The sequence below is a fragment of the Pseudophryne corroboree genome, chromosome 6 (genome assembly GCF_028390025.1).
Source record: "Pseudophryne corroboree isolate aPseCor3 chromosome 6, aPseCor3.hap2, whole genome shotgun sequence".
Taxonomy (NCBI): Eukaryota; Metazoa; Chordata; class Amphibia; order Anura; family Myobatrachidae; genus Pseudophryne; species Pseudophryne corroboree.
In genome coordinates, this window is record NC_086449.1 from 188,363,596 (window position 1) to 188,376,022 (window position 12,427).

Here is a 12,427-nt window from a genome sequence, read left to right on the forward strand (position 1 = left end):
ATTGCAGCACGGGCGTGTCGGGCCTCTCTGAAAGAGCTCCCTCACAGCCCTCACATCCTCCTGCACTGGCTGGCCGGCGCTTACTGAAAAGCCCCGTCGGAGCCTCCGCACGTCTGCAGGAGTGAGGTATGTGAAACGGGGCGGTCAGCTCCCGCTGCCGCCCCGACGTGTGGAGACATAGTGCTGGGTGACGGCAAGGAGCGGCTCTCCCCTCTCAGCCTCCGGCATCTTCCCGCTCAGGCGCCCGCCCATTCCACCCCGCTCAGGCGGCCGCACGTTCGTCCACAGACCTCCGTGCAGGCACCGCGGCTCTCTCCACTCAGGCGCCCGCACGTTCGTCACAGACCTCCGTGCAGGCGCAGCGGCTCTCCCCTCTCAGGCGCCCGCACGTTCGGCCACAGACCTCCGTGCAGGCGCAGCGGCTCTATCCACTCAGGCGCCCACACGTTCGGCCACAGACCTCCGTGCAGGCGCCGCGGCTCTCCCCGCTCAGGTACCCGCCCGTTAGGCCACAGCCTCCGGCCAGGCACCTCGGAACAGCAGCGCTACCTTGGTAGCTGACACGCTATATATAGGAGCCCACCGCTGGGACACACGTAGCGCTCTATAAGATAAACAGCCATTACAGGGGGGACATATCAGTGAAATACTGCAGCAGCAGAGGGATTGTTACAGTATAATCAGTGAATGCACTGTGATTATGTGTATAAGTATAGCAGGGCAGCCATTTTTAACAGCTTCCTGTGTCTTCCTCTGTGATTCCAGAACGTTCCTGTCCTACATCTCTTCTCCACCGGAGGCGCAGGGGTGTTCGTGGGAATTTGGGATCAAATTTCATAGTACTGGCCACGTGTATTGCACTGGGCCAGATATATATACAGAGCCACCTTATTGCTATTTTACTGAGTCGTGCAGGTGTCTGTGTTTTGTGTATTGTATTGTCTGTCGCCATAATGAGTAAGGCACCAGCAAAAACTAAAAAGCATATTTGCAAAGTATGTGGCAGTGTGTTACCGGTTGGATCTACCACATGTAACGTATGTTTTGTGGATTCCGTTCAGAATACCATTTCTGCTCCGGTTTTGCAACCAATTTCATCACCGGACCCTCCGTGGGGTATGTTAGTAAATGTACTGGAGAAATTTCAGACTGAAATGACCGCTGCTCGTCTGGAGCGAGAAACGCTAAGATCTGAGTCTAGGGTGAGACCGCCAGAACTACCGGAGGCGTCTCAGCCTTGCGTAGGGTCCAAATCCATTTTGGGCAAACGGGATAATTTTCATATGTCTTATGATTTTCCAGTGTCTGCTATGTTGCAGTCTGACGATTCCATCCCAGACCTCACGGAACACGATGAGGGGGAGGAGGGCGAAGTGGAGTCAGACGGCGAGGATGTTAACAGTTCCGGCATTGATGATCTCATCAGAGCGGTACGGCAGTCGCTAAGGTTTCCTGAAGCTGAGCAGCCTCTCACCAATGATCAGGTCATATTTACTAAACGACGGAAGACGCCAGTAAGTTTTCCTGTGTCGGATTCTCTAAATCAGATGTTAGTAGAATCCAGACAGAATCCAGATAAACGGTTTTCTATACCTCGCAGATTTAAGTCTAGTTATCCGTTTCCAGAATCGGTAACGGGTACATGGGAGAATCCACCAATAGTTGATTCTTCAGTGTCAAAGCTTACCAAGAAATTAACCATACCAGTGCCATCAGCTACTACGCTTAAAGATCCGTCAGATCGTAAGATAGAAACTATGCTTAAATCCATGTATGTAGCAGCAGGTGTGATGCTAAGACCTGGATTGGTTGGCATTTGGGTCACTAAGGCGCTCATAATATGGCTTACAGAACTCAAATCGGCTTTACATGACGAAAACCTGATAATTCAGGTGAATCAAATGATTGAGGCTGTAGAGTATCTCTGTACAGCGTCTACTGACGTCTGTCAGCTCACTTCTCGTATTTCATCTTCGCTAGTTACGGCACGAAGAGCACTCTACCTGCGTACTTATCAAGCGGAGGCAGAGGTCAAACGAAGTATAGAGGCGTTGCCTTACGATGGCAAGAAGTTGTTTGGTCCAGAATTGGACGCATGGATTAAGGAGGCTACGGGAGGTAAGTCTGTGTTCTTACCATTGCCTCCACCTGCGCCAAGAAGAAGGTACGCTGGACCTTCGTTCAAATCCTTTAGACCTCAGCCCTTTCGAGGACGTGGCAGAGGATCAGCCACGCCTGCTAGACGTGGTCGAGGACGTGGTTTCCATCAAACCAACACAACTCGCCAAGACGCTAAGGTTACCGACAAGCCAGTGGCATGACGGGTTACCAGCCCATCTCGGTTCTCCAATTGTGGGAGCACGCCTTCAGACGTTCCATGGGGCGTGGTTCCACACATCCGCGGAGGGCTGGATTCGCAATTTAGTGTTAAAAGGTTACAAAATAGAGTTCGACTGTCTGCCGCCTCTGCGGTTTTTCAAGACAGGATTGCCTCTGTCGGACGACAAGAGGAGAGTTTTGCAAATTGCCATTCAGTCCTTACTGGATTCGGCAGTGTTGATTCCGGTCCCTGTACACCAACAGGGTCAGGGTTATTATTCAAGCCTGTTTGTGGTCCCGAAGCCGGATGGCTCAGTCAGACCAATATTGAACTTAAAGGGCCTCAATCAGTACGTAACTTACTACAGATTCAAAATGGAGTCTCTACGGTCGGTGATTGCGGGGTTAGAGACCAAGGAATTTATGATTGCGCTAGACCTCAAGGATGCGTACTTACACATTCCAATTTGGCAGCCTCATCAGAAATTCTTACGATTTGCAATACGCCAGAACCATTACCAGTTTCAGGCTCTGCCGTTTGGCCTGTCATCAGCGCCTCGGGTATTCACCAAAGTAATGTCTGTGATGATAGCTCACCTCAGATCCCTGGGAGTGACGATAGTTCCGTATTTAGACGATCTGCTCATCAAAGCTCCGTCTCAACAGATACTTACCCAACATGCGCTGCTAACTTACAATGTATTGGTTCACCACGGTTGGATTGTCAATTTCAAGAAATCACATCTGATTCCGTCTCAACGCCTTCAGTTCCTAGGTATGATTCTCGATACGGTCAATCAAAGGATTTACCTACCACAACAGAAAGTACAAATGCTACGCCATCTAGTACAATTAGTACTCAAACCACGCACAGTGTCGGTACACTTGTGCATTCGCCTGTTAGGCACAATGGTGGCAGCTTTCGAGGCGCTTCAGTTCGGGAGATTTCACTCTCGTCCATTTCAGCTGAACGTGCTTGCCCAGTGGTCGGGCTCGCATCTGCAGATTCACCACAGAGTGAGGTTGTCACCAATAGCAAGAGTTTCTCTGCTATGGTGGCTCAAGGAACACACTTTAACCGCAGGAAGACGGTTCGGAGTTTGCAATTGGATAATTCTAACTACGGACGCCAGTCTCAGAGGTTGGGGAGCGGTAATTCAAAATTGTCAGCTCCAGGGTCTCTGGGCGGATCACGAAAAATTGCTGTCAATAAATGTTCTAGAACTCCGCGCGATTTTCAATGCGCTACGACAAGCGGTGCACATGGTTCGCTCTCAGCCTGTCCAAGTGCAGTCGGACAATGCGACAGCGGTCGCATACATCAACAAACAAGGAGGAACGAGAAGCCGCATGGCAATGCGGGAAGTAGCTCGAATCCTCAATTGGGCAGAATACCACCAGGTGATATTGTCGGCCGTGTTCATTCCGGGAGTGGACAACTGGGAAGCGGATTATCTCAGTCGTCGGGATCTTCACCCAGGCGAATGGTCATTAAATCCAGAAGTGTTTCACATGTTGGTTCAGCGATGGGGTTATCCTCAGGTGGACCTGATGGCATCTCGACACAATCATCAAACGCCCCAGTATGTGTCCAGAACAAGAGATCCAAAGGCAGTCGCGGTGGATGCTCTCACTGTCGCGTGGCCGTACAGTCTGGTGTATCTGTTTCCACCGTTTCCGCTGCTCCCTCTGGTGCTAAAACGGATCAAAGGAGAGTCGCTCACAGTCATACTAGTGGCGCCTCATTGGCCTCGGAGAGCTTGGTTCTCGGATCTTCGAGGATTACTCGCAGACGATCCGTGGCCGCTCCCGATACGTCCAGACCTGTTACAACAGGGTCCTTTTCTTTACCCCGATTTAGCGCGGCTGCGTTTGACGGGGTGGCTGTTGAGACCGCCCTCTTAAAAAGAGAGGGCATTCCAGATTCAGTTATACCAACCATGTTACGAGCTAGGAAGCCGGTTACGGCAGCTCATTATTACAGAATATGGCGTGCCTATATAGGTTGGTGTGAAGCTCGGAAATTTCCGACATCAGCTTTCAAGTTATGCCGCCTTTTGTTGTTTCTACAATCAGGCTTAGATGGAGGTTTGCGTTTATCTACACTAAAGGTGCAGGTATCTGCTTTGTCAATTTACTTTCAAAGACGATTGGCTCTATTGCCGTCTATACGCACCTTTCTCCAAGGTGTAATCAGGGTACAGCCTCCTTTCATTCCACCTACAGCGCCATGGGACTTGAATCTGGTTTTGGAGTTCTTACAGTCTTCATATTTTGAACCCTTACAACAAGTGGATATAAAGTTTCTCACTTGGAAAACAATTTTTCTCTTAGCCTTAGCTTCGGCAAGGCGTGTTTCGGATTTGGGTGCCTTGTCATGCAAGCCACCGTATTTGGTGTTTCATGATGACAGAGCGGAACTTCGGACGAATCCCGCCTTCTTACCAAAGGTAGTGTCATCTTTTCACATCAATCAACCAATAGTAGTTCCTGTGTTGACAGCACAGTCTGGAACTCTGGATGTGGTTCGTGCGTTACGCGTTTATGTAACCCGAACGTCTTCAGTTCGTAAGACGGATACGTTATTTGTTCTCTATGATGCTGCCAAGATGGGTTGGCCAGCATCTAAACAAACTTTATCCAGATGGATAAAACTGACCATACGCCAGGCTTACCTTCATGCTAGGTTACAACCGCCTACGTCAGTAACCGCTCATTCCACACGTTCTGTGGGAACTTCATGGGCAGCTGGTCGTGGGGCTTCTGCGACGCAGCTTTGCCGGGCGGCTACATGGTCTTCAGTGCACACGTTTGTGCGCTTTTACAAGTTTGATACTTTTGCGGCATCAGCATCTAGCTTTGGCCGCCTAGTGTTACAAGTGCCAAACTGCTCTCCCGCCCACGGGGGAAGCTTTGGTACGTCCCAAGAGTACTCCAGTGACCCCTAGTGGATGAAAAAGAAAATAGGATTTTGGTACTTACCAGGTAAATCCTTTTCTTTGAATCCATAGGGGTCACTGGACGCCCACCCAGAGCAGTTTACTTACTTGGGGTTAGTTCTGAGGATCTTATGGTAACACATTTTCACCGACTGGTTCAAGTTACAAGTGCTGGTTAGGGTGTCAACTGTTAGTTGTCAGTAACGTTATGGGTTAACTTCGTTATTGTCAGTTATGTTATATGTAATACTCCATTATTAACCTCTCTTAATTCCTGTTCGGCTCAGTAAAAAACACTGAGTAAGTGCTCAGGGATATGGAGGGGTGGAGTGTTACTAAATTTAAATATTCAGTGCTGTGTTCCTACGGAAGCCCGTCCATATCCCAAGAGTACTCCAGTGACCCCTATGGATTCAAAGAAAAGGATTTACCTGGTAAGTACCAAAATCCTATTATCCAAAATACCTCTGGTCCCAGGCATTTTGGATAAGGGAGACTCAACCTGTACTTACATTTGTTTCAAGCACTTCTGTGTCTGTGTTTTAAAATAAAAAAAGTTTATGCACTATGGAGGGCCCCCTCTATATGTTTTATTGACAGATATAGATATATATATATATATATATTTAAAAAAAAAAAAAAAAATTTTTCGGGTGTGGTGTGTTCAAACATTAATCTAAATTGCAGTGTAGAAATAAAGCAGCCAGTATTTACCCTGCACAGAAACAATATAACCCACCCAAATCTAAATCTTTCTGCACTTGTTACATCTGCCCCACCAGCAGTGCAACATGGTTTTGCCCAACTGCTTACTTTTTTTGTTTGCTAACAGCCCTGAATAACCCCCAATGTTCTTATTCACGTTCAACCACTTAGAAGATTGATAAATATTGGAAGAAATTATCTTCAGTTTTGTCTGGAACTGTGTGTGAGCTATTTTGAAATTTGTTTGCGCTCCATGTCCCTGCCATATTTAATAAACCTGTAGTGTGGCCCTTGTCACATGTTATATTTACTTGTTTTTATTTTATTTTTTTCTCTACAGTGTTTTTACATTTAAAAAGAGAAGTTCCCCTGATGGATCCGTGTCTACTAGTTCAATTCAGACAAAGCAGCAATTGTCACAAAAAGATAAAAATGTTAATATTGCGCAAGAAGTGCATTTCTCGAAAAACCACCTAACATCTTCAAACTTCAAGAAAAATGGCATAGTCAAGGGAGTCTTCTCTCCAGTCTGCATACAGTCATCACTTGCTTGTCCATCACTGATCTCTGAGAAACTTATTCTGGCAAATGGCCACAAGACCAGTGAGCATATTGCACAAGAAAACCCTTGTCCCAAGAAAACAGACTGCAATTCCTCTCTCAGCTCTGTTATCAGCCTGGAGGAATGGGATGATATGAATGATTTTGACACAGATGTGTCTCCTCCCAAGAGTCAGATTAGGAAATGTGGTAGAACACCACAGAAATGCAGTGAAACACAAACTGTGATTTCTCCCAAATCGCCATACCTTGAAATAGCACCCTCCATAAACACAGAGAATGTCAAGAACTCTAATGCAAATAAGTTTGTGGCTAATCCGTTGGACAGTGTCCTTACTGAAGTTAGTATGGATTCTGTTGTGTGTACAGGTCAGTTCTCTGTGCCTATTAATAATTCTTGACGCAATTGTGAATTAGTTTTGGCTGCGATGCAGCCTTTACTTGATGGCTATCATTTTGGATTTTTTTTGCTCGCATATGGTATTTGCCTAAGCTTCCAGTGTAATCATTTAAAGAAATTGGACTGATGAGGAGCACAGTATTTATTCTAATGCTCAGGCTCTGTTATGGTATTAACTTGCCACTAAATGCAGCTCTTTCTTTTTTAAGATTTATTGTATGACTACAACCTGTATTATGTGGATATTACCTTCCTGTAATGTTAGCAATATATAATATTTAAAAAAAATATATTTTTTTTAAATGAAATAGCAGAGAAATATTTTACAATATATATGTAATGTTTGTTATGCATCAGGGGCACCAAATCTTTTGGACTTGGTGATCTACTGTAACAACAGAAAAGCCTTCGCTGCATGTGGTGTGGGGATTGTCTCTCCGAAATCACACATTGGCCTCCACATGAAAAAAATACACATTGTTCCCCTGCAGGAAAAGAAAAACATTGTCCCTCACAAAAAACAAACATGCACAATTTTCCCAAACCCCAACATAAAGCCTGAACTGTCAAGAAAGGAGCTACCAAACATGGCAGTCCATCAGCAGAATCAGTGCAGACTCCAGAGCACTGTGCAGCGGGATTGCTGGCTGCTGCCACCATGCACAGCAGCATTGATTGGTCCTGTGTCTTGGTGTCGGCTGCACTGCGCAACGTGGCCCCCCCCACCCCATCCCCACTCGCCCTTTAATTGGCTCTCTGGCTGCAGCACTGGCAGAATGGAGGAGGCTGCCTCAGCGAATGAGAATCAGCCTAATTCCTATTGCCCGTCACCGTTACAGAGACTGCCAATGCTTCAGTTCTGCACAGTTAGCAAACAAGAATCAGCCTGATTCTTATGGGAACGTCTACCGTGATGAACTGGTCGAGTGTCTACAGTTTATGGCGATCAATACTTTGGCCAGCCTCTTATACATGATTTTAACTTTGTTCTATTTGCCACTTGCTAATTTCAATGTAGTGTGTTCCTCTCTCTGAACAATGTTAAATGGGTATTCTCTCTTAGATGAATGCACGAAAGATGCCAATGTAGAAATATATGATGGAGACCTTGATTCAGAAACCACAGAAGGGATAAAAACAATAATAGAGGATGAGTTTGATGCTGATTTTATTCCACCCTCTCCATCAAATAGCAGTGTGTCATCTCCACCAGTGCTCAGAGGTATTTGGTAAGCAGGACATGTTATATGGATGTCTCTCTGTCTTACTATCTCTGTCTATCTATCATATTATTATGAATAGTATGAAGCAGGTGCCATTATGTTTTTAATGTGCTACTGGGCTGCACAGAGGTACTGTATGTGCCTCCGCCATCAGAACAATGTCAGTGATACTGAACTATGACAAAGTCTGGAAAATGTTATTACTTGATATAAATGTTTTTTCAACATTTTGTCCTTTTCAGTTCATTGAAGAAATTGTCAGTTTCCTCTGGGACAGAAAAAGAGAGTGCTCCTGAAGTTCTGGCCGAGCAGTGCGTCTCCTCGCAGGGTAGGAAGCTGATCCATGTTTAATAGTACTATAAAACATTGAGAAGAGGCATGTTCATGTGTCCTTATGTTTTTTACAGCAGGGTGCAATGTGTCCCCTGAGCTCTGGACAATGATGTCAAAGATCTGTGACTTAGTCGATAAGATTCCATTGTCTGAGCTGCAGCTGCTGACTTGTGGGAAGGAGCTTCAGAAGCAGAGGGAAATGCGGTGTGTAAATGAGATGTGCTTGCACATTGACGTCTTCCTTTCACATCAGGGGGGAAACCTCCTGTGACTTTATGGTTAAATAACGACTAGATACCTTCAAGTCGACTAATCACGATTTAAATAATGACCAATGCTGTCTTTGTTATCTTCTTTTTTTTTTTTTTTTTTACCCTATCAAAATGTTTGACCCATGTTTATCTTATGCTCTCTTATTTAGCAGAAAACATTTTTTGTCAAGTGACTCGGTGTTGAAAACTTCGGCTGTAGGATTACCTGTGTTCTCCCCATGCCCATCTTCTACCAAAACAAGTGATTCTTCACAGATCTCTTTGCGTACCCCAACTGTAGATACTTCATGTCAAGGACCGTTGGGGAATGTTTTTAGATTTAACTCATTTGCTGCTACAGACAAGCTAAAAGCAAAAAGCCAAGAAAGTTCTGTGGATGTAGGCACCAAGTGTGGGCCCCAAACGCAGCCTAAAACACAGTTTTCCTTTAAACTGTCTGACTCCACTATAAAAGATTCATCCAGTCTCCAGGACTCTGTTTTCACTGTTAGCCAATTCAACACACCACACAATGAGAAACCAATTACTTCCAGCACATGTGCCAGACCTTCTATTCATCCCCCAAAGACATTGAACAATGATGATGACCTAGACTTTAATATTGACAACTTTGATATTGAAGACTTTGATGATGATATCCAGTGCATAGACAGCCCTATAGCACCACCTGTTGGCAAAACTGTACCATCACCATATCCTACGATAAGGGAAGCACCTTCAGTTAAAAAGTGCAGCAGCACAGCTTCTTTAAAGAGCCCTATTAGAACCTCTCATCCTTCTGGTCTATCAGGTAAGCACTGCAAACTATAATGTAACATACGCTTCTCTTTTCAAAAGCGATTGAGCTCCTTATTCATTAACTGGATACAAAGTGAGAGCATTACTGATGTAATTGTAGTGTTTTCAGGAAAATTAGGAATTGGACACGTATATTACTGTGTTTGTAGTTATATGTGTGTATATTTTATATATAAAATCAGTGAAGTCTGTATGACAATTTCAATATTTCAGTTTAATAGTGACAGGTGGAGACCCGCACCATCAGGCTGATGGCTTACCTGGTCCTCTGGTAGCCCAATGCTTTTGGTTTTACGAGACTTGTTGTATTGGGATTGCCTGCTATCAGTTTTACCTTTTAGCTTTTCCTTTAGACCGAAAGGGCTGAAAAGCTAGAACTTTAGGTTTGAAATTGTATGTGGAAGGAAACTTTACTTCCTTGAAGTCTGCTTCTGACTCTGATTCTTTACTAAAAAAAATATATATAGAAAAGGGCAAAGATTCCAAATCCTTCTTAGATTCTGAATCCGCTTTCCACATACGTAACCAAACTGCTCTACGAGCAGCTATTGTTGAAGCTGATGCCCTGGAGGCAATAGTACCCACATCCAATGCGGCTTCTTCCAAGAACATTGCAGCCTGTTTTATATGTGCTATATGGGATTTTTGCTTTCTAGATCCTATTGAAAAATCCCCCTCCAATGCAGCCTTTGCCATCCAAGCTGAAGCCATGGCTGGCCTTATGACTGCCCCAGACAGGGAAAAAATGGTTGTTAGAAAACCATCCACTCTCCTATCCGTGACATCATTTAATGATGTTGAAGGCAAAGGTAATGTAGATTTTTGCACTAATCGAATCACATGCGTATCTACTTTAGGAGCCACCTCCCTTTTTAAACATACCCCAGCTGGAAGAGGATAATTGGAATTCCATTTCTTAGTCATTCTAAACTTCTAATTAGGTGTAGCCCAAGCCTCTTCCATGATATCCGTCAGCTGATCTGACCCTGGAAACTCGGTCTTAACTGTTTTGGGATATTTAAATACAGGTGCCTTGGATTTTATCACGGACTCGGCTGAATACTCTAAGGATAGAATGGCTTTCATAGCTTTAATTAACTCGGCTATATCCACTGAGCTGAGACCTTCCTCTTCCTTTTTGTATGGTGAAGTAGAATTAATTGAGCTTTCATCCTCCGATGAATCCTCATCTGAAGCATGTGTAGCCTGTGAGGATGAAGATTTACTTACAACCGGTTTATCAGCCTGTTTCTTTGAGAGGCAGCTGCTGGAAGTGATACACCACAGGTGGGAAGCTGCATGTAAGGGTTAATTGTGTAACCTATCCCTGGTACAGGAGTTGGAGCAATTATCCTTTCAGCTATACTGGATAAAGTCTGTGCAAACACAGGCCAAGGTGGATCAACCTGCACCTGAATCTGCCTTGTATTTTTTAAGAACCCCTGGTGAACTAAAATAATTTGCACACAAACCATCCTGAACCAGGTCCTGAGATGATAACACAGCTTTGCAAGGCAAACTTGATATGAGTGTTGATGTGAGTGTATATTCCTCACCTTTGCTGCTCTTAGACATCATAAATAATCAACACTTCCACAGTGTACTACACAATTTGTGACCTGTAATCACTTTAAGCTTCTTAATGTGACATACAATCCGACCCTACCCATGCACCAGCATTGAGGATCGGAATAGAACATAACTGACAGAATATAGTAAAGTCAGCAATCACACTAGCAGTCAGTCACATGTTATACATTAGTATAATAAGCAATATGAGCACATCAACTACAACTACATTTCAAGTATGTAGGAGAACATATTACTGAATCATGTTTAAACAGATCTACCATATTCAGACGCGTTGCGAAAGAAACAGTAAATGTATACAGACTCATATGCAGTAGGCACTTATCTAACTACTCATGCTCAAAAAGGTAGATAGAGACTTAGTGCTGTATTACCCGTACTCAGTAAAGTGGAATACAGGGAGAATTACCTCGCTTCCAGGACCGATCAATACGTTAAGGAACGCTGAGTGGATCCAGACGCTACTAGTGTATACTGCTGCTCCATGAACCTATAGTGAACACATATGCTCAGTGAACACAGATGCACCAGTCACACAGCCGCCTATTTTGCGACTGGGTCCCCTTCGTGTACAGCGTCTGAGATGGAAGTGGGAAACAGTTCATGGCGGGAGACTCAGAGGAAACTGGTCATGAACCGGGGGGAGGGGCGACCAGGAGAAGTCTGACTCCCCACTGCTGACATCAACCATAGGGATCGCGGCCTCATGCTATTCCTGGAGCCTCTGATCTCTAAGGCCGAGCGCTGGTGCACCCAAGGTGGCAGCCGCGTCAGCGACTGTTTTGTAGTCTCCTTCCCAAACCAGTGCAGCTGTGTCCGTATTCCCCTTCTAAACAAAACCGATGCCTTACCTTCTCCCCGTGCTCCGGCCACAGCCTGGTAACGTCTGCTGGAACTGCTAGTATATCGACAGACGCCCGCCGAAACAGCACTGTACTCGTGGGTAAGCGTTGTCGCGACCCGGCGGAGAGTTGTTGGAGCGAGTCTTTCTAAGGTACGTATAAGACGCTGTTTAAAAAGATTGCTCAGAATACTAGTAAGACTATAAAAATAATATAAGAAAGCTTAGGGCTGCTAAAAACCAGCAGCCCTCTGACCATGGTCCGGCTCTTGCCGCACCAAACAAAAAACTGATTTGCCTGAGCCAGGAGGAGGGGATATATGGACGAGTCTGTTGCATGCTGGGAGGCCGGAAAGCTTTGACTGATTGGTGCAAATCTGCTGTCGCTTCATCATATCCCATTGTTATCCTGTGGATAACCTGTAGTCCCTGCCGGAGAAATATAA

The 12,427-nt window shown here is 45.1% G+C and overlaps 1 protein-coding gene across 3 annotated transcripts in view; it reads left to right on the top strand.

The window, feature by feature from the left end:
- Positions 1-12,427, top strand: part of BLM (BLM RecQ like helicase) — a 188,562-nt gene that overhangs the window by 40,177 nt on the left and 135,958 nt on the right. For 2 of the 3 annotated variants that reach the window (XM_063925479.1, XM_063925478.1), the window contains exons 3-7: positions 6,304-6,893; positions 7,988-8,153; positions 8,390-8,475; positions 8,555-8,684; positions 8,902-9,542. In XM_063925479.1, coding sequence (XP_063781549.1) covers positions 6,304-6,893; positions 7,988-8,153; positions 8,390-8,475; positions 8,555-8,684; positions 8,902-9,542 — 1,613 coding nt within the window. The remainder of the gene's footprint in view (positions 1-6,303; positions 6,894-7,987; positions 8,154-8,389; positions 8,476-8,554; positions 8,685-8,901; positions 9,543-12,427) is intronic. The other variant, XM_063925480.1, reaches the window with a different exon arrangement.